General features: G+C 42.0%; 1 protein-coding gene across 1 annotated transcript in view; it reads left to right on the forward strand.

The window, feature by feature from the left end:
* SORCS3 (sortilin related VPS10 domain containing receptor 3) overlaps window positions 1-25,590 on the forward strand; it is a gene marked incomplete at its 3' end in the record, with an annotated part of 260,788 nt that overhangs the window by 209,306 nt on the left and 25,892 nt on the right. The window contains exons 12-17 of the mRNA XM_084210407.1: window positions 901-977; window positions 1,083-1,174; window positions 3,991-4,098; window positions 19,419-19,536; window positions 21,045-21,178; window positions 25,271-25,384. Of these exons, the coding sequence (XP_084066533.1) occupies window positions 901-977; window positions 1,083-1,174; window positions 3,991-4,098; window positions 19,419-19,536; window positions 21,045-21,178; window positions 25,271-25,384 (643 nt within the window). The remainder of the gene's footprint in view (window positions 1-900; window positions 978-1,082; window positions 1,175-3,990; window positions 4,099-19,418; window positions 19,537-21,044; window positions 21,179-25,270; window positions 25,385-25,590) is intronic.

Here is a 25,590-nt window from a genome sequence, read left to right on the forward strand (position 1 = left end):
AGCATCTCACCATGTTGCTGAAAGCATTCAAGGATAAGCTTTGCATTTTTTTCTCACAAGTGTTGGCTGCTCAAACACTTCATTCACAGTGAGACATTTCCAGCAATGACTGGAAACTTAAACACTTGGTACAGGACAGAAGTTAGATTCCTGTAAATGGAAGAATTATGTCTTATTATCTAATTGTACAGCTGATAAATCCTATTGACTTGTTTGGGAGTTACATTTTGTGACGTTTAAATGTGTGCAGCTGAAACTAGAGGAAGAGAATGAAGGAAATAATGGAACAGCTTTGCATAGAAAGAATGAAGTGATAACAACCAAATTCTTGCCTTTTTACTCCGTTTTCTTGCCTCCCTCTGTAAATCCATGTTTGAAAATTTGGAGTTTCCAGTTTGGTGTTTAAAATATAATGATGCAAAACTTACACTGCTACCTTTAAATCAGCGTCGAATTCTTGAGGACTTCCACTCATCATAAGACACTGGGGTAAGATGATCTCTGAACTGATATAGTAGATTTATCCTCTTGAACCTGGATGTCCCTATAGACTGGCCTTCTGTATGGCTGCCCAATAAGGTTTTCCTTACAGCCTCATCTAAAACAGTTGGTGACTCTTGCTGCTGTCAGGGAAGAAAATCAGGTAGATGGACAGTATGATATTCCCTATATCCTGAGCACTGATAAAAACACCCTTCTTGAGTTGTGCTACCTCCCAGAGCCAGAACTTTTTTGGAACAGCATTGACACAATAACATGGTTAGTTGAATTCTGTGATGGTAACAGGAGATTGTCAACCTATTTTAATTTCAAATTTTCCAGCATTAAATGTCAGAAATTTAATTAACATTTTCATTAGCGTGTTCATCCACAGAAGAATGTCTGACACTTGTGTTGCAGGCAATATTGGCTCTGAACTTTCCTACACAGAGGTTGGCGTGTTCATCTCTTCTGATGGTGGCAATTCCTGGAGACAGGTATGTTTTGCACAGCAAAGGAAAGCACAGAGCCTTTTGCTATTCTTCTGACTCTTCACTTGCCAGGGGAGTGGAGCACTCATGCAGTACTTCCTCTGTTTGCAGATCTTTGAGGAGGAATACAACGTTTGGTTTCTGGACTGGGGAGGGGCACTAGTGGCCATGAAACACACGTCAGTGCCCATCCGGCACATGTGGTAAGGAAACTTGTTACTTTGAGAGGCTGCCAGTGTCTGTAAAACGAGCAGGTGAAGTCATTCTTATCTGTGTTTTACCCCCATTTTGGTTTTATTGAGGAATAGAATGATTATTGCACCATTTTATAAACGTAATGGCTCCATACATAATCAACAACATTATGAATTGCTCTTTGCACTATGAGCCCCCAGGTGGGCTTTCTTTCCTACAGACACACATATACTAAGTCATCCTTTGGGCTTCAGGAGGATGTGTCTCTCATTTCTACATTTTGTTTACAGAATTTAACATTAATCTGGTAAGACAGATAAAGGGAGGGAGAGGAGAGGGCAGTAGGTGTAGATAAGGACAACAGAGATATGTTGCTAACCCCTCTATATTTGACTATCAATTTCCAGAGATACTGTGGCGGCAACTGATTAGAGTTGGAAGTGAAATAGGGCAAAATGATTTCTCAGTTGAAGACACTGTTTTGCTATAAAGCAAAACAGTTGTTATAACAGCCTAAGCACTAAAGATACCACTCAAAATTATCCTCTTCTTAGCTCTTGCCCCTCTGACTCTGGCACCAGTCACACATTCTGAAATTCATAACTAAGCACATGTCTATTACTTTGCATGCAGAACAGGAAACGTGGTCTTCAGTCAAATAGAAAGAGAAAGCAATGGTGTTTGGAAGCAGTGATGAGGTGCTAAGGTCTCCTCTACCTGAGTCATTATTGCACAAAATCCTCCAGTGAAATTGCAGTCATTCCAAGACAGGTTGACTCAAGACAAGTTGACTTCACCCATTTATAAGCTGATGTTCTGGAGATGTACTTTGAAAACATTAACAGCTACTTTTTCAATATAAAAAGCTTCTGAACTTTATGTTTCTGACCTGACAGATAACTCTGGGACGAATGCAACATAGATTTCTAGAAAAGTTTGAATATATTGCATTTTAGCTCATTTCTTTGCCACCTGGAGCAAAGAAATGACTGCTTTAGTCACAGTGTGATAGTGGACTGTTAACCAGGGGATGTATTGGCTCCATAACTGGACATACAGAGGAGAGCAGTAACAGAGCAGACTCCTAAGGGTGGGCTGCAGACACCATTCTGGTGTGAATGTGTTGGAGTGTGACTGGAAGCCTCTGATGGGTAATTCAGTTGTCATGGCTATAATTAAAGTGCTCTCAGGCAAGAGGACATCAGGACCATGTCCCAGTCTTTAGACCAAACCAAGGATGAGTCAAGGAAGTGGAAGTTTGTGTTAGCCAAGGGTTGGTGTTACTAGCAGTGGGTGCATCAGACTGCAGCAAGTTGAGCTCTGGAAGAGTGAAAGGTGAGCCCCTTATGGAAGAAGCTGCAAGTCACATATTAACCATTAGTTACTGCATTATTCAAGCCAGCTGTTACTGTTTTAATTGTGTCTTTAATTGTGAAGGCTCTTCAGGCATGAAAAGCATGTTACTACAAGTGCCTGTAATTACATATTGGGAAAGATTTGGTCACAGGTTGAATTTTCATAGGAGCTGACAGCTCAGTTCACCTTTGTTTGCAGAGGTTCATTTCAGATGCTCTCCTCTCACAATAAGTCTCCTGAAATGGTGTGCGCAGTTCTGAGTGCCCCACCCACTCTATTAAATGAATAGTGATTTAGATTTGTTATCAATAAGCTCCAACAGGTTTCCTTCAAAATTGTACCCTTAGGGGCTTTGGAATTTGCTTCATATTGCTTCAGTAGGCACCTGTTTTATGGGCAGGAGTGGAATAGATTAAAGGGTACATGTAAATCTATTAGTTCTCAGGCTGAGACATTGTACAATAAGTTTCATGCTGGAGAAAAGAGGGGTGGATAATTGAAAAGCTGAGAGAACTTTAGCTAAGCTAATGAAGCATGCTGTTCCCCAGAAGTTGAAATGCTATTTGGAGAGATAAGCATGCAAGCAGAACGCATACAAATGCACAGGTGTATGGGAAGATACATACATTTAAATAAATAGATTTAGGGCAGATAATCTTTCTGTGTGCTGTTGTTCTCCCAGAGTTCTGCCTTAGGTGTAAAGTTAACTTCCTATTCTTGCACAGGTGCATTCTGAGACAGGTGAAGGTGTCTTGTTAAGTGACATGAGGGGCAGAGAGTTAGGGAATGGTGACTGCCAGTCTTGGCTTTCCACACCAGAGATCTGAGGTTGGTATAAGCCATGTTTTCATACGCACCACAGTGGCCTCCTGGTCCTTTAGTGGTGTGTCAGATATTGTCCTACCTACTTGGAGCAGGGGGGATTCAGTGTCCACCAAGAGCCTCCCAGACAGATCCAGGTGCTCAGATGCCTGTGTGGGCACACACATTCAACACTCCTCACTCCACAAATAAGCTAAATTTGCCTTTAAGTACTCATAGGGCTAGAGAGATTGTAGCTAATGCTATATGGCATTGATACAGGGATGGGTCAAAATGTCTTGTGGTGGTGAAAGCAATTTTCATGCATTCAGGCCAGGGTTGCTTATGCTCTGAGTGGTGCTTCATGCCAGGTGCTATTGCAGACCCAGAAACAGGTCTCAGCAAAGCCTCTTGATCCCTAGAGGTCTGATGTACAGCTGCATAAAGTATATACATGCACTTATTGCCAGTGTTTATGCTTTCTAAAGCTTTGATCTTTCAAAGTACATCAGGAGCATGAATTTAGTGGGCTGGGAAATGGCAAAGATTGGTGCTTGTCTGTAAATCCAGCTGCTGGAGCCTGCAGACCTTAGCCAACATTTAATTGCTACATTTGCTCAAGAGTAAGACTTTTTATATGTATAAATGTTGTCTGCTTCTATCCCAGGGTGAGTTTTGATGAGGGAAGATCCTGGACTAAATACAGTTTCACATCAACACCACTTTTTGTGGATGGATCCCTTGTAGACCCTGGCATAGAGACCCAGATCATGACGTAAGTATAGCAGCTCCAGTTTTAAATTGTGATGGCACGAGGGGTGCATGGAGATCCCCAAGTTCATGGTAACTCCATGATGTGCAGTGCAGCGTTGTGTAGCTGCACACACAGTGTTTCATGAAGGCATGGTGCTCTTTTGTGGGTTCTGCTGGTGGCCATAGGCCTGGCTGGCGTGTTCTTGCATCATGTGGCGAATAGATGATGGAGCCAAGCTCTTTCCAGCAGTGATAGGGGCTATAGCAAGGAGAGATGGTCCCAGGCTGTATCCTGGGAGTTCACATAGAGCAGTAGACAGATCTGCTTCTCTGGAGAGTGGTGTAGCCTTGGTCAGGTTGCATCTAGCGACAACCAGAGGTCCTTTCTCATAATTACTGCTGAGATTGCATTCCTTGGATCTGAAGGCCCAGGGACTGCAGTGCTCTTCAGAAGGCAGAGATCTGTATGGCTGTACCTCCTGCCATTTCTGTGCTTGCTCCAGTTGTGCAACATGGCTGTCTTTTGAGATTTCTGGTGGGTATGGATATAGCCCAGCCTTGTTGCTTGCATTGTGGGCTGTACATCAGTTTTAGCTCAAGATAAAAGTGTTCTCATTGTGCAGAGCTGAGCTTAGAATAACCTTCCTGTTCTGGGGTGTGTAGAATGGCTCACCCATCCCATGGAAGGAAGAGCCTGGGCTGGCCCTGATGGTGCTGGGACCTTCCTCCTTTCAGGAGTGCTGAAGCACTGGGTAAGGCTGGTGGAACCAGTGGAGTGATGTTGGCCCAAGAACAGGCCAGGATTTGAGTTTAACAACCAGGAAAGGGAAGTTTTTAAATTCAAAGGCATTTTTAAGTAGTCCTCTGACCTCTTGCAAAAAGCAGATCAGAGCACTGTGCTCTGGGGTTCTGAACAAAGCGAGAACAAGATGCACTGCCTTCATTGGTTTCAGAAATGCCTTCCTACCTGTGTGTCTTTGAACTGGCTGAAACAGCTTTCTGAAAAACATCAGAAAGCAAGGTGGCTAAGATGTCTTAGACTAAGGCATGCCTGTGAAGCATACTTAGAGTGGCATGAAGAAGTGCCTTTGGTTAATCACGTCAGATCACACTGTTGCACCACTCCAGTTTAGGGGCAGGACATTGATTAAAAATTTCATCTTGCAGTCAATCTGCTTTTCTGCATCTGCACTGGAAGTTCCTGCACATTTTCACTGCTTGCAAGAGAAAAGAGATTCAGGTCAAATTTATTTTCTTCTAGGCTTCAGTCCATACTTACGTGGCATAAATGTGTAGGTGGAGCTCATTGCTGGTGTCACAGGTAGTGAGAAACTGAGTGCCATTAGTTTCTGAGGAAGTTGGAACAGGGTAACAGCTGTGTGTCTTAGACATTTTAGCTACTGATTTGAATGTCTGTGTTGTGTGATTTGTATGCCTTTCAAAACCAGCTCTACGTCAGCTTTACACAAGCAGAAGTGACCATGTGCCTATACTTGAAGTTGAGCTCAGCTGCCAGAGAGGAGCTGGGGAAAAATCATATTTTACTCTTCTAACAAATGGTCATTTCAACTGGCTTCTGTGCCATCTATGCCATGGCAGAAGAAATGTTTGGTGCTGTAGCCTTGGAGGGCTCAGGAAAGCATAGCTGACTCCTGTATAGCACATCCACATCCCCTGTGATAAACTGTCTTAGGAAGGGCAGGCTAAGTAATTATGGTTATGCTTTACACAGCAGCACTCCTCTGCTTTATTCCCAAACAATGCTGGAGCAAAACAAGGCAGCCTCTGTGCCTGCCACAGACAGCTACTGAGGTTTTATCAGAGTAGAGGTGGTGTCACTTCTGGTGGTATTGCTCGCTTTCCCTTTAGTCCAAAACAATGCCTTGGCTTTGACTTTGTCTTTTTTTTTTTTTTTCAAAAAAGCAAGGTCCTTGTTTTGTAGAGGAATATATCTGTGCATCTCTTGCCTTGCTATCTGCAAACATTTCCCTGTTTTTGCAAAGAGCAAAACTGAGCAGCATATGATACACCTGTGAGCCTTTTCAGGAGACTGCTGTGAGCATCCAGTTGGGAACACACATATGCCAGCTCCCAGCTAAAAATTAGAACCTGCAATTCTCTTCACTCTGAGCATTTTTTCTGCAAATGGAATGGCAATATGTAACTTTGTGTTGTTTAATACGGTCTCTTTCTGTGAAATTCTTCATGCAATGTGTGTCACTTTCCAGCTGCACACACGTGCAGACACATGCACACTCTTGTGCAGAAAGAGATGTGAGCTCACATAAATCTGCACATCAGCACCTTCATTGAAATCAGTGGAGCTAATCAGTTGCAACTAGCTGTGGATTTAGGCCATTTGCTTTATAAATCAATGCAGGTTTCTTTTGAGATGAAAAATGCATTATAAATCTAAGGTTATTGTTATTTATATCTCTGTAGTCTTCTGGTGGAGAATGTAGGAAGTGAGTTATCTTCCTGAATATCGTGTATTAGGTTTGTTGAGAAGTTTTTCTTTTGAAATCTTTGCAGGCATATTTCCATTATTATTGCCATTGCTATTGTTATTGGTATTATCTTTATTATTACTGTCATCATTAGCAGTTTTAAATACCATTCTAAATAGTCTGTAAAAGCCATACAAGGAAATTTCACATGACACTTGCAATGAATGTTTTGAGAAATTTCTATCCACAGCATGAAAGGAACTGAGGAGGAAAGAGCCTATTTATAAAGCTGTATGCAAACCATTTCTGTACAGAACACTTAGGTGCTTCTCCCAATGAGAATTTTAATGATTTCATCTGTAAGGGCTGTGTAGGGTGATCCTGAGCTTGTGTAAGGTTTGGCTGAGAAGAAATCAATGTATTTCTATTGCTACTTGCCACCCCTTGAACCAAGATCACACATGGTGGTTTGGAGGTATATAGAATTTGTGTTTGTGGGTAGAAACCCCCATGAGAGGAGCACAACAGTCTGGGATTTGCATCCCAAACTGACCATGGGGTCAGTGGGAGCTCTTAGACTTGAAGCAGCACTGAGGCAGAGACCAAGGCTGTGGTCATATTTGTGTGCTGCCAAACGGGTAGGTTAGTGGCTTTTAAAAGTTTGCCTCTCATCCCTGAAAATGCAGAATACTTCACCTAGTGGTCTCAGCTGATTCCTGTTAGAAAAAATTTCTTCCATAGATTAGCATCAAAGTGTTCTGTGTTCACCCATTTAGAAAAATAATATTCTGAGGGGAATGTGTATACATAGTCATTACACTCCAACTATTATTAAAATATTGCATTATTAACAATATTTTCATAATACTATGTTATTAAAATCAATATATCAGTAGAATGGCTTTCCCAACTTTCATTTTGCGCCACATGCTGTGAGAGGCTCTCTGGGCTGTTGAAAGTAGCAACCCTTTTAGCACACAATTTTGTCCCACTTCATAGCTATTAAGTGAGCTTTTTCCATGTCTGTCTTTATTGAATTAGTATCCTAGGCTTTTTGAATCCTCTGCGCTTTGTGCCGTGTATGCTTGTCCTAAACAGTCCTGAAAAACTTGTCAGTATGGTAACATCAGTAATTTGCTTTATGAGGGGGCTTTATATGATTCTGAATATCTGAGTACTCTGGATTGGGAGCTGCTTTTAGTGGGTGTTGGACAGGATGTCTTGCAGAGGTCTGTTCCAACCTAAATTATTCTATGATTTTGTAATTTTGAATGGCTATAATGCTGCAAGAATTAATTATTTGTTCACAAGCTGGGGGAGCTCAGTTAAGAACATGGTTTTGAGATGCACAGGGAAGCATCACAAGGCTGCATGAGCTGATCTGCCTTGAATGCTGCCTAACCAAAGTCAATCCCCTGCCCTTCCTCCAGTCCTGGCTGATCATCTTCTGCAGTTCCTTTTGTTGTTAATTTGACACTTCTCTCCTCTGACAAGAGAGTCGGTTCAGCTCCTTTAGTGTAGAGCTTTGTACCAAGGCACATTGTGGAGCTTGCTGCAGCTGTGGGGGAAAGGCTGCAGAACACACAGGGTCCTCTAGGAAAATAAATGCATAAGGGTGGTGGCTTAGACATGGGTGGTTCTCAGATGAATGCCTAGAATGCACTAGCCTTTTTGAAATCTACAGGTTTCTAATGTCTGTGCTGTACCCCTCACTGTTAACTAGTGTATCTTTTAATGATGTCATGTTCTGATGGGTCAGATCTGACATTTCTGGATTGACGAGCCATAGGCACAGTGTGTTACTTGTCTGAAGTTGTCCAACAGGGGAAAGGAATCACACTGTGATATATCCAAACTAGTTTGTACCACTCAAATCAGATGTTGTCAACAACAAACAAGATGTTGTCATGGGTCCAGAGAAGGGCTTTATGTTGTTCCAGCTCTGACTAATAATTATTACCCCTGCCACTCCATCTCCTGTGCTAAGCATCTCTCCAAACCTATATTAACAGGAACAACCTTTTTGCTTCACAGCCCTGCATCATTTTAGTAGACTCATTATGTGTGTATGTGTGCAGACACTCATTTACAGATGGGGATCATTAAGTTTCTCTGTACTGATAAATAAATATTTATGTAGACACACCCACGCGTGTATATAAATTTCTATGTAGTTCTATGCATGTGAACTTAATGATCTCTCTGTATGTGTGTATGCATAATTGAGCATTAATATTTGCAATGAACTGAAAGTTGGTCTGTCAACACTGCTGTGACTGCTGCCCTTGGCTATGTGTGTTAGGAGATGTTCCTGGCTGTAAATGAATAGGGTACGAGTCCTGGCCCTTTCCAACACCTTCTTGTTTATGTGGCCATGCAGCTTTACCAGAGATGAAGTGGGAATAATTCTTTCTTTCCAAGAGACCCATAAAATTACTGGCAATCCATCACTGGGTGGCAGAAGAGTGAGGAAGAATGAATAAGTAATTGAGAGATGTTGGAAAAGTTGAGATGGGTGCCAGGGGAGGTTTGAGGTGAGAAAGAAAGTATTAAGAGCACAGGCCACACTGCATCAGACCAGAAGTCCTTCTGTTTCAGTTCCATGTTCCAACAGTGGAAAGTACAGGATGCTAAAACTATATGTACTATACTAAATTATAATAAAAATATTATTACCTTATATGCTTCTCACATTTATAGAGATTAACAAATAAGGAACTTTCTAGGCCAAACATGGTATTCTTTGTATTTCTAAGATAATAATGAGTTTTCCTATTTTTGGGAGTTTTCCCTCTAAATAATTTGAAAAAGATTTTTAAGAGTCACCTTATCCTGTGGCCAGGAGTTCCATGAGTTACTCTTATTCTGAAGAACTGACTGACCTGTGGAAGACATCAGCAAAGTAGATACTGGTATGAAGGCAATGTGGACAGATTCTGATTCACAATCAGCAGAGATTCAGCAAACTGGGGATGAGAAAAGGACAAGAGCTCCCAGGTCCAAGCTCCCACTGAGTTCAAAGTTACACAGGAGCCAGGAGTAATTTTCCTGTCTTTTCCTGATAAGGTGATTATCATCTTTTCTCTTCAAGCAAGGCAACATCTGCTGCCTTTTGTTCAAGTCTTGCTGTTACATTAAAAGCTAATACAGGAAAAAAAAATTACTTAAGCTGACACAAAATCCTTGAAGCATTCTGCTCCTTTGCATAGCATAGGGAGCCATGGGTCTGGCACCTCTGAGTGGATGTACTGAGGAAAACTAAGGTGAAACCTCAATCCAGTGATAGAAAATAGTGCCTTTGCTGGGATGAGGTCAGAGGAGCTTGTGTTCTCCCCCTGGTGCCAGGCTTTGCCCTCCACAGCCAACATTTCTGCTTAGCAACCTGAGCAAATGAGAGACAGTGGGAGTGGATGCCAAAACACCACGAGGTTGTTTATCCTAGAAGGAACTGAGAGTCTCGTACAACGTGCATGAAGAAAAGAGTCAGTGTCCCTCAATTCCCATGGGCCACAGGTGCCTTTGAACTTTCCTGGCATCAGACTGGCCTCTTTTCACTTCAGTCTGTGAGAAAAGAGGAAGAAATTACCTGAAAAAAAACATAGATCTTCTGCTTTGACTGCTGCTGAGCCACACAGAAATTTGGCAAGAAGGAATCTGGAAGAAAGATTTCACCAGAGTTCTCTAGAAGGCTAAATCAAACTTGCAGCTTCTAGTGCAGAAAATGAGACAGGGTACCATTAGATACTAGAAAAGATTGTTACATTTTAATTTTTGTCCCTACTGTGGTTTTATCTCACTTTTCCTTTTTTCTTTTTTTCTTCTGTTCAGTACAATATTTCTTTGTGGTGCAACTGGCATTGTTATTGGCTATGGATTTTCCTGCAAGGCTCTGATGTGTCCTTGTGAGTTCATTTTCTCTGTCCTCGCTCAGGGGACTTGTGCAGTCTGCAGTGCACAAACCTATATAAGGACTCTTCATAAGAGAATCCATGAAATTAAAGTGAATCTGTTAAAATAATGACTGCACACAGAAAACAAAGTAAAATTTGGAACTTGATCTGAGAACAAAATTCCAAGTACAATTATTAAGTAAGGAAACCAAAATGATTGAGAGGATATTGGCATTTGCCATAGTGAGCTGCATTCCTGTATCATCTGATCTAATTTCAAAACCTTCTAGAACTAATGAATAGCTTTAACTTTGTGAGAAAATGATCAATCTGCTAATGGCATCAAGTGACTTTACAATGGACAAGAAAATGTGTGTTATAGGAATTCCCATTTTATCCCAGCAGATGATCAGTTTATACCCTGGAGTAAGAGAGTTGATTACACATATCATTATCTTTGTTTGCAAGACTTAAAACCATTATTAACGACCCCAAGATTAATCAGTGTCACTTCCTCCTCCCATCTCCCTCTCTGGCAGAGGAGTATTCTGTTTTTTAGCCTTTGGATCTCTGCATGATTTCACCTAAACAGTCCACAAGAAGCACAATATTGATTGTGCTGGTAATACTTGCAGAGTGAGCTGAGGTCTTTCTGTGGCACCTGAAAGACAAATCAGGTGATGAGAACATCTGCTTAGAGTAATCTTTCTCAGACAGCCCCGTGTGATTTATTTGGCTTTAGGAAAAGGATGTCTGTGACCCAAGACCAGTTCCCAGCAGTAGCACCATGTACCTGGAAGATTCCTGGCAGAAGCTGTAACACATGGAGAAGGCATCGTGCTCTGTGGCACGTATTGTCCATCTTTGACTTTCTGGGGAAAACATTACTGTCACTGGAGTCAAGTGCTATTTATGGACACTAGATCAAACATTATGCTAAAATAGTCAACATCATCAGCTGTATTTTGCCAGTAGGGAAGTTGAGGGAGAACAAAGGACATGCCCACGGTCAGGCACTCAGCAGGCTGTCATTGGGAGAGCTTGGCAGCAATGCAGGTCTCCAGAGCCCCAGATAGGGATCCCACTGTGCAGACTCTTCCCATTTCTTTTGGGGGAGGGAGATGCTCAGTCATGCCTATAATTCTCAGACAAGGGGGATGGAGAGGTGAGCATGTGCAGGGAGGAGGACTAGAGAAAGGTGTGTTCACTTGAGACTGGAATTTGCTGAAGTGAACAAAAGAAAGAAGCCCTTGCAGAAGGAGCCACAATAAGCAGCAGGCTGATAGATGATTTCTTTTCCCTAGATGAAAGGGCAAGTTTTGCCTGCTGGCAATGGGATCCAGATATTCTCATCTAGAGGCTCCTGTGCTTTGTTTCCTGTGCTGCTAAGGACAGAAGGATCTTGGCCCTGTGCTGTCCTCCTGCCTGCAGGTGGGCTGGGCTGTGTGAAGCACTCAGGCCTGATGGAGGGTGCACAGGAAGGGGCAGGATGCTGTGCACACAGACATTCCTGAGTCTTTCACCTTTTTGTGACAGCAAGATGTGAAATATTCTGGTGCTCTGATCACACCAACCCTCAGGGGACAGAGGAACTACATTGCCTTAGCACCTTTCCAGCTGAATCTCTCTCTGATGCTGCACAAGGAAAGGAGTGGCACAGCACACCAGCTTTTCTGGGAGCTTGAAGGCTCAGTGTTGGGTTGACTGCAGAGTTCACTCTGACAGATTTTTGATCACTGAACTGAATGAGTGTTGGAAAGCAGCTCTCCAGAGCTTCCTCTTCTGAGGCTTCTTCTCTGATATCCAGGCATAGCTTGTCACTGTGCTTCACCTGTCACATGCATTTGGAGCCTACATATTCTAAGGGATGGCTTCCACATTTCTGTTGGACATTTCTGGTTGGAAATCTGCTGATTCATAGGATGAAATATTGAAATTACTGTATGTGTTGTGTTATCTGGCTTCTGGCAAAGCAGCAGCACCTGCCTCTGCTGAGACCACAGACCCAAGAGGAGATGATTGCTGACAGCTGCCAGTATCTTTTCTAGAACAGAGTGGCAGCATCTTCAGGTTTCAAGGCTGTCAGAAACTGGTCGTCTTTCAGGAGTGCTTCGAAGAGGAGAAAGAACTCTTCTGAAAAACAGCATTAAAAATTAATACGCTTTCCCATCCCCCTTCCTAGGTGTCTCATACTCTCTTTCATGTTCCTGGGATTTCTTTTGAAGCAATTGTCATGTAAAGTTGTTTGAGAACATTGGTAATAAATTTTTTAGAGACCAAATTTCAAAAGGTTTGGTTTGTCATTCAGGAAGTTCTTATTTTGATAGCACTTCCTATTTGAAAAAATAATAACAAAAATCCCTTTCTCTCCCATTGCCTTATGCAGTGTTTGTGCAGCTAAAGGGGAAATTGAGTCCAAACTGTAGGGCTGCTTTGTAATTACATGTTCTGCAGTTTACTTACTAATTGCACTTGGCATTACTTGCTAACTGAAAGATCATGCTGTACCATGTCATTTGCAGTGGTTTTCCTCTTCTGCTAGCACTATAAAGGAAGTGTCCATTGAGCTGATGAATAATACCAGGACTGTTTTCCAAAGCTGAGGGAAAGGATCTGCCATGATTGTACTGTAGGATTTTTATTGCAAGGTTTTGGTTTTGATCTGCAATTCACAGAAACTCTTTGCCTGCCCCATCTCCTCTCTCTCCTGACCTGAAATCTGGTAGTGGTGCAGCTTTTCATGACCAGTTCAATATGGATTGCTGGTGGCCAACACTTTGAATTTCTTTCTTGTGGGCAACCTTGATGCCATGGCATTCAGTTTCAGTGGAAATGAACCACATCCCTCAGATTTAATGGCAAGAGAAGTTCTCTGAAATTCTTGTGCGACATTTCTCCTTGGGAAATAGAACACAGACCAAGATTTTCTTGCACAAATTTGTCCTGATGCACGCTGCTGTCTGGTGCTGGTACCTTCTTGATAGCTTCACTGCTGTTGTTTTTTCTCCTGAATAGTATCAGTGGAAGGCCTTATATCTGAGAGGGTCTATTTTAATGGTCTAAATTAAAATAATTTGCACCAACTGAAAATCTAGATCCAAATGGATGGTGTGTTTTATTTGGAAGAAAATGCATCTCTCCTTTCTAGGAAAAAAAAAAAAAAAACCAGCTGTTTTTCTTACTTTGTTTTGGGCCACAGACAGAAGTACAGCAGCCCTGAGTCATCACCCATTGCCCTCAGGCTGCTGTTCCTAGTTGACAGGTCAGCCAAAAGCAACTGAATGAAAAGCTCTGAAGAGGCTCTTAGAAACCATATTTATTGTTTAGGAAAAAAATTAGACAGTGTTTTTTGTTGGCAATTGCCTGCCTTTCTAGTGTCATCTTTCATTTTTTATGTTTGCTTTGTTTCCAGTCTCTCACTCCCTGCATCGTCTTGCTAGACATGAGACAGTTTAACTCTTCCTCTCCTGCTCTCCCTAATTGCTGATTTGTGTTTTCAATTAAGTTCTACTTCCTTGTCTCAGTCCCTTTCTATCAATTTTCTTTGTAACTAGTGACCTCCTTTAATGTTAATTCCATCTAAATCCTAATTTAAAAAAATGGGAGATTACACAGCCCATTTGGTTTTCTCTAAAGTCATGATTTATGTTTAATTCATGGAGAGATAGTTCATCTATTCATAAAATCTGGTCCCACCAGCACAACTTGCAACTGTTCCCTTGCTGTTTTAGGTGTGGTTTTGGCCCAGTCAGCTCAGCCTGCATGCAGGAGTTTGTCTCACTTTACTGCTACTTCCTTACACAGAGTGGATTCAGATCCAGATGTCATAACAGGCCCTCTTCTTTGTGTGAAATTGTCAGCATTTTCTTTCATTGACTCAAAAGCTGTAAATATCAACAAGTTAAGGAGGTACATCTAGGTACCAAGACATTCTGTAAGTGTTCACTGAGACAGCAACTCTAGCATAGGCTCACCATCTCCCAGGAAATGGGGGACCAGGGTAGCCTGGCTTGTGGGGAAAAAATCCCAAAGGAATCAAGGCAATTATGAGTGAGACAATATCTGTTAAGAGTGCAGGAGTAGCAACATGTGCTCCTCTGCTGGGCATCAGAATGAGAATGAGCACCTTCAGTTGTGGTGAGTTAGCTGCTCCCTGCTCCAGATCTGGGATTTCCCCTGGTTTCAGTGATAGAAGAGCTTCTTCTTCAGGGACTAGAAAAATGAAAAACCAAACCAAAACAAAACAAAACAACCCCCAGAAAAACAACGCAAACAAAACCACAAACAAACAAACAAAAACCCAACCAAAAACCAACCCAAAACTCAGACCAACACATGCTTGTTTTCCTGCCAGGATGGGATTCTTCCATATTGTGCTTCACAGAATTTCTTGCCTAATAAATATCTACCTCTGGCACTTCCTGTTATATGCACAGATGTAAATAAAGAGGGATTTTAACTGAAATCAGATAGCAAGCTTACTTGACTTTCTTCCTTTCTACATTCTCTAAACAAATGCACAGATTTAGGTCAGCTGGAGTATTCACTAATTTGGGTGATTTTACTATTGGGGATTTTTTTGCTTGCTAAGACACTTCCTCTGCAAGCATTTTTCTTTTAAAATAAAAGGAAATAAAAATTAAGGTTGGTTTCAGGTTTTTATAAATGAAACAGTCTATTTATGATGACACTGCAATTAGCTTTTCTCTCAGTTTCATCAATTAAAGTATAGCTTGGCTCTATTTCTGTAGTTCTGGCTTTACTTTTCTGTTGATCCATCCATCTGCTTCTGTAGTTCATCTCAAAAGATGAACTACTAAATATATTATTTTGATTTTATTTTATTTTTAGTTATTAAAAATGCTTACAGTCTATTCTGTGGGACGTAATCTTGTTAAAATCTGGCTTCAGAGGTCCCTAAGGTATATTGAGAGAAGGAAAAAACCACCCAAGCTTTTCATGTCTCTCACCTTGTGGATGTCCAGTGAAGGAAAACCGCCTCAGAAAGGAGGGTACTTTTGATGTTAGGTGTTATCAGGTTATTCCTTCCTTGCCATCTCCAGTCCTCTGTCTCAGTGTTGGGCACATCTGAGGTCAGCAGGTGTCACACACAGAGGAGCTGGGAGGGCTGGTGAAGGGAAAATCTTCCATCTTCATCCAGACCAGACCTGCCAAGTACAGGCAGCTTCAGTGCTTGCTTGCTCCATGTGATGTCCTGCCAGTCTACTTCAGAAATGATAGGAGACGACTTGATTTAGGCAGGAGAATTTACATTTTAATACCTGGCTGGGCAGCTCATCTGAAGCTGCCAGCAGGGATAGATCCACATGGATACATCTGATGCCTTTCCTGGGGGAGCTGCTCCTTGAGGAGGTCTGTTTCTCACACCGTGAGCAGGGACAGGGATTGAATCTGTGGACCAGGGGCAGGTGAGTTGTTATCTTGTGACCCTCAATTCATTCTGTTGACCTGGCAGGAATGAGCAGTATTGAATTACATAAAAAGCTCAGCTATCAAAAATACAAGGAATATAAGGCATAAGCAAAGAGAACATTGTATAGATGTAAAAAGCCTTTTAAAGAGCTCCTGTACAAGGTTATCCAGGCAGTGTACACTGCATTTGTAAGCTACTGTGTATTTAAAAAATTAATGAAAGATATAATTATAGCAGCATTAGCAATGATCATTTCTAAAATGACTCTGTCATGAAACTGTAAGCATTTCAGAATTGATTTCCATGTTTCTAATAGTTTTCTGCAAATTAATGACATCAAGCCCTGTCAATAAAAGCCTCGCCTTGTTTCTCCAAAGAAAAGATTGGGAAGCATCTTCTGTTTTCTTAACAATGATTTCTCTGTCAGCCATGCATAGAGCCAGTTGAGAAGATGCTGTCCTATTAGCTAAGATTTTATGTGGAGCTGTAACTGCTTAGTCAGAGAGATAGAACAAAAACTATGCAGTCTAAAGCCAGTAAATTACCATTCTATGTTTTAGGTTGGAGAACCTTTGTTAAACTGAGCTTAGTCAGAAACTGACTCCATCTAAATACCATCTGGGCTCTTGTATTTATTGCTTCTCAAGGACTTCCACATCAGACTGCTTATATGGAAAAATCAAAATATACCTTCTTTGTTGGCTTCTCAAAGCTGGACCTTGAAAACCCAGCTCTCTTGTTTTCTATGCTTGCAACAAGCAATTAAGATCTTTCAGTTAGACCATGGTAAGCAAAGTTATTGAGGCAAAATTTATAGCACCTCATTTCCTTTCTCCCTGTATTATCTTGATAATTTAGCTATGCTTATTAAAAAAATTCCACCTTCCTTATTTAGTGACCAAAGTAAATGGGAAATGAAGGCACATGGGAATCAGATAAATTGAATCATCTTCAAAGCGATGTGAGGACTCACCAGTTGAGTAGGCAAAAATAAGGCCCCACCAATCTCTTTTTTCATCTCTTTCCTTGGAACTTGTTTTGTTTCTTTGCTCATGATGTAGAAACCAATATGTAGGAACTAGAACATTTAGTGCCAAGCATTTATTGATAGCTGGACACTATGAGTTTTAAAATGTTGTAGCTCTTTGCTGTCTGCCCAAGTCTCTCTTGGACCTGGCCACCTCAAAACAGATGTGGTGGGAGAGGTCTTGTGCCTGCACCTTGGCCAGCTGTGGAAAAACATCCAGTGATGCCATTCATAAAACTGAGAAAGTGGAGCTCAGCTGCAACACCTGGTTTTTTCCAGTTGGGGTTTATGCCCTGTTATTGTTCAGCTCTTTTTAAATTTCACCAACAGTTAAGACTTTCATCACTTAGCAAGGAAAGCTGCTTGATAGAGCCTTGGAACCCCAGAGATCACATAGCACTCTCCTCCATTCCTTGTATTTGCTTATAGAAACTGGTAGAAGTTTCAAATGCACAACAAATTCATCTTGAGCTGTCACACGACGCTCATGGTGTTGGCCAATGAAGCCGTGCTGTAGGTGGCATTGGGCATTGGTGACCAGGGCTCACAGGCTGCAGGTGCTTGCTGGCTTCTCTGCTGCTCTTATCCCAGAAATCTTTTCCACTGTGATTGATTAGCCTTAACAAGCTTTTTTTTGGGAAGGGGAGGGTGGTTAGAGAAGTAACTACTTTAGGGATCAGTTGACCTAGAACCATCTCTGCAGTGCAGAGGAAAACCTCTCTTTACACTCCTCTAATTCCATTTAGTGTAGTATTGTTTCCATCTAAATTATAGCAATTATACACAAAGATCTTCTTTGAAATAATTTAATTAAAGAGTATCTGATGTTCTGTGCTTTTGGAATGCTAATATGTTGCCTTCCTCTTAGAAAACCTTGGGTTTTTTTTCATTAATTTTTGTGGCAGAAGGAATTGTTTAAAAGCTTTTTGAAATAGATTTAAAAATCAAGTAATTCTGATGTTTTTTGTAAACCACAAAGAAACCTTTTGCTCTCCTGATGGACAGTTTGCTAAGGAACAATCTGAGGAGCAAGATGTTAATTTTAGATGCATTTCTTTGCAAAGTGTTGGATTTCTCCAGCCCTGCCCTCTTCTGGGTTTATGCCAGTGTTTCTCTTTGGTCATGTTCCCTCATACTTTTGCTGTGTTTTCCATGTAATAAGCACCAAATCCTATACTGGTGTAAATCTGCTGGACTAAAATACTTCTATTTGCTGCATCGCTGTTTTGCAGGGACTGATGTTTCAGTCATGCAGCACAAACAAGGTTGTATGTGCTGAAAACACATGGGACAATACCCAGTGCCAAGGAAAACTGGGGAGGGGAACTGCAGTTTGAATTCCTATTGAGTACAGTTTTGGAGGCTTTCTGCATCCCCCCACCATGCTCCTTCCCATTCCTCCCTTCTCCCTCCTGCTCCCAGTGCTCTGGCACACCACACTGCTTTGAGTTCTGTGTGTTTATCCCACAGAATAAACCAGCTGTCCAGGCTGTGCCTTCTGTGCTGAGGAACAGGAATTGCAGCTTCTCCTGTAGCATGGCCTGAATGCCATGGTCTTTCCTATCATTGATACCCTGTAGTTAGGACTACACTAGGAATGGTTCTGGACAGCCAGCAACAATCTACCTAATAAATCCATTCTACCAGATGAGTCCTTCCTCACTTCTCTCTTCTAACCTGAGCCACTTGTTCATGACAGCACACAGGTTCTCCTTGTATTGTATCCTTCCTGCTCCTCAGCTTAGTGGAGCTCCTCTGTGAGGCAGAAGTTGGGTATGGGCAGGTGTCCACAGCGAACTCACCACTTCGTACTCTCAGATATTGCCCACCCACCGTTGTCTCTCTGATCCCCATGAGCTGAGACAGGTCTCCAGGGGAGAGCATGATTGATTCCTGGGTGGTTGCTGTTTCATGGAGAACAGCAAAATGAAGAGCAATTTTGGTGCAGACTAGAGAAGGGGTGAGTGGAGAGCAAAGCCAACAACTCAGCATGATTGCAGTGTAAACCAAGATCAACTAGAATAAATAATGGCAGCACACTGGGGACAGCAGGATCTGAATTACAGTCAGTGTGGGGAAGTCTTGTTTTCTGCTTCTCTTTTGATTTCACCAGAAAATTTGTAAATCTTGTCTTTCTCCCTCTTTCTTTCTTAGTCTGGAATAATTAGAACAAAAATTTTAATCACGTAAGTGGCTTGGGTAAAAAGGTCATTTAGTGAAAGACTCGAAATAATGAAAAAGTAACATTTGCTGTCCTCTAAAGATCGCAATAAGGGTGATTAGACTTGGGTTCCATTTTGCTGGAGGCTAGGGTCAGGAGAAGACCTTCCTACACAAGCTGTGTACGAGGTGTGAGGAAAAGGCTAAACACTCCTGGGATGCTCTAAGAACAGGAAAATATTATTCAGGACTGAATACCATTTTCTGGCATTAAGCTCCAACACTGTGTGTTGATTTCTGAAGCTGAGATTCATGAGATGTTATTTGCTGAATGGAAGCATGAGTCTGGCTGACTCTTTCTTTTCTTTTGTCTCCCATGCTCAGAGTTTTTGGGCACTTCAGCCTCCGTTCTGAGTGGCAGCTGGTCAAGGTGGATTACAAGTCTCTCTTCAGCCGCAGGTGTACCAAGGATGACTACCAGACCTGGCATCTGCACAATCAGGTATCCCCACTCTCCAGGGGGGCACTGGTGGGGCTCCTTTTCCCCTGCTCTGTGTTTCCAGGTGGGAATGCAGTTGGTATTTACAGCAAAGCATATGGATTTTTTTTTTTTCTTTTGCATCCCTTGAAGAATGTGCATGAATAAACATGCAGCCAGGCATCTATGGGCAAGCTCAGGAGATTACCTTCTATTTTTAGGAATATAATCCATTGCACCAGCTGGATCTTTTTGGCCTCAATGCTTAGGGCAGTGTAAAATGACACCTTATGATTGAATTGTAGATGACACCAAATTCTTTGTAGCTCGGTCACTGACTCATGAAAATAATTTTGTTTCAGTTTGCCTCTTATTTCCCCTACTCAAAAATGAAAATAAAAACATTTATTCATCCTGCAGGTCCTGCAGGTATCTGTAAAACTCTTGAATATCTGTAAAACCCTTGAATCTGAAAAGCTCTTGAATAAAAGACACCAGAGAAAATGACATTATTTCTTTCTACTCAAGGATACATGCTTTGTTTTTCATACACTGGCTTATTTTCATGCTGGATATATTTAGGTCCTGAAGGAACTACAGCTGAGAGGTCAATAACCTCTGCAGATTACTTATGGTTTACTGGCTACCAGTATGATGCCCCACACCCTGTGGGATTAACATAACTAGAGCCAGAACCATTGGCACTGTGACATTCCTGAATGATATCCATGAATGAGAAATGAACATTAATTTGGCAAGGATAAGATAATTGAAGTTGTAGAATTGAATAAATGAGAATAATTTAAATGAAAGAAAAGGGAAGACATATGTGTAACCATGCAGCAATCTTGGGCATCACTGTTAATAGGGAAGAGAAGTATTTCAATTAGGTGATGTCGTTTTTCTTACTTCTATGCAGAAAAATTACTTCTGCAAAATAGAAAATTCTGTTTATAGCAACTCACCTAGATATCAAGTGTTTGTTTTAGATTACCTACTCACAGTAGTGTTCTTGGAAAGCTTAGCATTTGAAAAGCTCAGTGAAACACACATCAAAATTGTCTATAACAAAGCCGGCTCTGTCACAGAAAGAGGAAGGGAGTTGAGCTCTGTGTTTTACACCGGGTATTGTCCCCTGCCCAGGGATTCAGGCCTGGGTACTTGCTTCTGCAGTAGACTTTATCTGACATATGGAAGAAACCCTGGCCTACACCCACATTGTCTTTTCAGGATAATTCATAGGACCAGATTTTGGTGGATGCCTTCTGAAAGGTGACATAAGTGGGTGTGGTGGCCTGGGCATCCAGGGATTTTGGGCACATTGTCATTGGCATCCCAACTCAATGCTGAGCACTCTGTGCTCATGTGTCCTCCCAAGGAGACTTTTGGTTTTGCAAAGAAACAGAAGAGCAGGACCATAACTCCCCACTCTCCCAGAGATAAATGCTCGTTTTCATTGCCTTTTGTGCCCTTTGAAAAAGCACTCCATCCACTACAGCTGTGTTTCTCCTCTTGTTCCTTGGCCAATGAAGGGGGAGCCTTGTGTCATGGGGGAGAGGAAGATCTATAAAAAACGCAAGCCTGGAGCCCAGTGTTCCCTAGGTCGGGACTATTCCCAAACTGTGGTGTCTGAACCGTGTGTCTGTGGCCAAGGAGACTTTGAGTGGTGAGTATGTGATCCTGGGGACTTGTGCAGGGGCTGTGCTTTTGTCCTGAAATACTACCCAGACAGAAAACCTTGCAGTAGAAGGGGATCTCATGCAGCTTTATAGCTGTGATCATACCATAGAGCAGAAATGTGACCCCCAAACCTGCTGAGTGAAGGGGGCTTCCCCTTCCTCTGCAGGAAATATTTGTTCATCTCCGTGAGAAATCCAAGCCTGGAATTCAAAAGCAAAATAATTGCAAGTACTGATGGACATTTTATGTCTGTCATTCCAGAACAGTGACAGCCAGGACTTCTATGGTCCAATATATATTCCTTTCAGAAGAGGGAGGGTATTTCTCTCCCAAGGTCATTGACTTCCTAGGGGGCAAGCCAGCAAAACATGCACATTTTTATCATTATGCCTTTGAATAGCTGGGAACAGTTTATTGCTTCTTAACAATGTTTTATTGAGAAATTTCTGAAAGGGCTTCTGTGACATGACTGTACAGCCCACCCTTGTCAGATATAACTACTTGTTTTGCATAAATATTGGTGTTTCTAACTTAATGGGACCATAATTTTCAAATTGCTTTAAAGTCACTTTGAAAGCAGATTAAATATAAAGCAGGGGAAAAATGAGACACTGCTTGCTATTGCTTGACAGTCAGAGGTAGGAGATGGGAGAATGCATGTGAGGATCTCTGCCCAAGGAATTCCTACTTGGCACCTGTGATAGGCAATATTTCTAAGATTTAAGACTGTCAATATCTGTGATGTTTCAGCTTAAATGATCAGAATGTCATTTAAATGGAATTCAAAATACCCTGAAAGCTGATCAGCTGGGAAAACTTTTTAATCTTTATAGTAAGTTATTCAGGATCAGTGTCTGACTCGGTATTGGTGTTATTCCTGAACACTTCACCTACCTTCAAGTACTTTCTGAAGAAGTGTGAGGCATGAGATCTGTACATTTATTTGGGCTTAGGCTCATAGTTCTCTTTTAGAGCATGGACATAGTGAAATGCAGAAAAAATTAAGAAAAATATTGACCAGAGTATTTTTTTGAATATTGTAGTAGTTTATCTTTAAGAGAGAGTCAGGGATATAGAACAGATTTTCATCTGATCTGGATGGGTATTTAATTTGTTCCTAATGTCAAGATTACATCTGAGACTCCATATCTTGACTCATGAGATCTTTCCCCTTCGTTCTCATGATGGGAACTTGCAGGATGACCTGTCTTGCCTTGCAGTATCTGCCCTTGGCATTGGCATAGGCCTCTGGGGAGAATCCAGCAGCACTCTCGAGAGATGCTAATGAACTTGTTTGGTTTTTTGTGGGTTTTTTTTCACTGTCTTTCCCTCACCTGGTTTATATTTTCACAGGGAAGTTTGTCTTTTCCAAGCTGTAAGTGAAAAACTGTGGTAGCTGAATTGGCCTTAAATGCTGCCTTGAAAAGGGTCTGCATCAGAATGCAACTTTTCAATCACTTGACAGATTCCTTGCATGCATTCAGTATCATTTTTTACTAACTTTCCCCCTAATATGAGGGGGTATTGCTGTTAAACTTGTCAGTCCTGCAGAGGAAATGCAATTAGAGGACAACAAGGTGGCTTTTGTTTCAGACCCTGCACTGCCAACAGAATTGTTAACTAGCTTCCAATTGCAAAATTGTTATAGCTAGTGATGGAGAATCAGAAAAACCTTTTTGGTGAATGTTGATGCTACTCAGCAGGGCTGACTGGAAGAATGTGTGAGACAGTCCATTTGAGGAAAATACAGGCAGTGCTGGAAGTGGGGCACTGAGCTTGATCAGTTTAAAAGTGATTTTTTCAGAGAGGAAGGGTGAACCTGTGCACTGATTTGGGACTTCTAAAGTATGAGACACTTGCTTAGCCAGTTGTAAGGCATGGGTTATTCCAGAATATATTTTAGATTCATCTGCCCTCCTTGGGATGTCAGTACGAGAAGGGGAGATGCTGACAAGTGACTTTTCTCTGCTCACTAAAAGGTGGACAGGACAGGTGAAAGGACAGCTCCTACTTTCACTTGATGCTCTTTCAAGAAAAACTCATTCCCTTTCAAGGAAAAATGCCCACTCAGCTTCTTCTGCCTGGGCTCACAGTTGAAAGCAGTGACTGCTCTGTCCCTTGGGTGGAGCTGAGCAGGTCCTGTGGGGTGTTAGGGAAAGGAGGAGGGCCAGCAGCCAGGACTGTGTGAGTGCAGTGACCACCAAGTCCTGCCAGATGGGCCCTCTGCTTCCTCAGAAAGAAGGTTTGGAGCACCCTGTGCCACTTGCTGTGATGACACCTGCCTTTGAGGGCTGTGGGGATAGCACACACTGTGGGGTCTGTGCTCCCTCCCATTTGGTCACAGTGCCTTTGCCCCTGTCTGCCTCATGGTTGCAGTGCTGTTCCCTGCAGTTAGACAAAAGGCTGATCTAAAATTCAGGGGCATAAATCATGATTATGCCCCAGTTCAAAAAATCCATATGAGTCAGGATCAGGGGTGACTCCTGCCAACCCTTGCAGTCATTTCCAGAAGCAAATTCTGGCCTTTCTCTAACAGAGAGAATGGCAGAAGGATCTCATAAGTGGTATTAAAGTGCTCACTGAGCTTTCTTTTCCCTCCTCCTGCTTCTCTATTTACTCTGTCAAGATAGCTTTCCTGAGAAAGAGAGCACAGCAGCTGGACTTGATTATTTCCTTAACTTATGCAAACCCTGGGGCTTATGAGAGGGAAGGTGGGCAGCATGTGAGGTTTTAATATACATTTACCAGAAGTTAATGAACAAGCACAGAACCTTGAGGGCACACAGCAATGTTGTCTTTAATTTTATTAAATATTTATGCAGCTCTTTTCTTCTTTGGGGCAAAGTACAGCTCCTCCTGAATATTTTTAATTACAAAGTCCCTGCCAGGCATTTTTGACTGTGCAGGTCGGACCCACTGAGAATGATTAAATTGAATGTTGAGAGAAAAGAGCATTAGGGAATCTCCAAACCATTTAAAGTAGCTCACAGAATTTTTGCCCTCCAAAAAAGAACAGTAGCAGCCTGGGCCATTGGGGACGTAGCACAATTTTGTCTCACCAAAGCTCTTCTAGAGACTTTCTGTTGGCAGTTCAGGCTCTGAACAGGGGATGGATAAAACTCAGAGTGTCCTAAAGGGCACAGAATGCTTTCAAGACAGTGGTTTCTGTAGTGTCTGTGTTTTCACAGAGATTTAGCATGTTGGCATTTGTTAACTTGCTGCAGGCAAAAATCCAGAATTTCTTTTTATTTGTCCTTTGAATCCAGCCTGTCAATAAAGGCTACACATAGGAACCTGATCCAGACCCTATTAAAACTTATGGAAAGCTTTGGATTAATCCTATTTCTTCATCATTGTATTGGCACACAAAGGCAGCTGTAAAAAGAAGTTTTGGATGTGGTTGTGTACACTTCCATTCTTAGGTGGTCCAAGGAAGAATCAATAACCTGGATTGCCTTCCCTGTGGGCCACAATACCATGTAATCCTTAGACCACAAAGCTGGTTGTGTTTTAGTTTAGTGTTGGAAAAACATCAGCTGTTTTCTTTTCACTTGGGCAAGTCAGAGCTTAGCCAGAGAGCCCATTGACATCCATAAATGTACATACTGTGGCTAGTTGCTCAGGAAGTGCTCCTAGTGTTTTATATTCCTAGCCGCTGTTGTGAAAAAGGGACATTAGATCCTGGAATTAGCCTGGTTCATTCTAAAAGCAAAGGCTGCAAAAAACAAACCAAAAGAGCCCAAAAAGTGAAATTTAAGTCAGACATTGATAGAAATAGAAACAAGCAATACAGTACTCTTTCTGAATCTCTGTCATGTTTTGTTGCCAAATGAACACAAGTCCTGCAGTGCTCTGCAAGTTTGGTACTTCTGCTGTTGTGGGCATCAAATGCCTTCAGTGAATTGTGTTCCTGCCCCTCCAACTGGTCCAGAACTTTGTCTCTGGATGAGCCCAATCAATGATGTTGTGCCATCCCAGCAGAGAACCACCAATACACACTTGCTTTGGGGACATCACCTAAAACTCTGGGCTAACTCTAGTGGAGCTGCAGTGATGGATTCATGGCTTCTCTCCACAGTGACTATGGATATGAGAGGCACAGCAACAACCAGTGCATCCCAGCCTTCTGGTTCAGCCCCTCCTCCCTGTCCAAGGACTGCAACATTGGTCAGAACTACTGGAACAGCACTGGGTAAGTGCATCTTGCAATCTGCCTGGTTTTGGTGACTGCAGTGGACAAGAGAACCTGGATAGTCCTTTTTTTTTCTCTGCATCCCATTATGCTCTTTTTCAGTTTTATCCATGAGGTGATGTTTGCAACAGCATCTGTATGGAAAATTGCCTTGCTCCTCAGAGAGAGGGAGAAGCACGTTAACATAAGTGACACATAGATATTGC

This window comes from Fringilla coelebs (assembly GCF_963513975.1).
Source record: "Fringilla coelebs genome assembly, chromosome: 8".
NCBI lineage: Eukaryota > Metazoa > Chordata > Aves > Passeriformes > Fringillidae > Fringilla > Fringilla coelebs.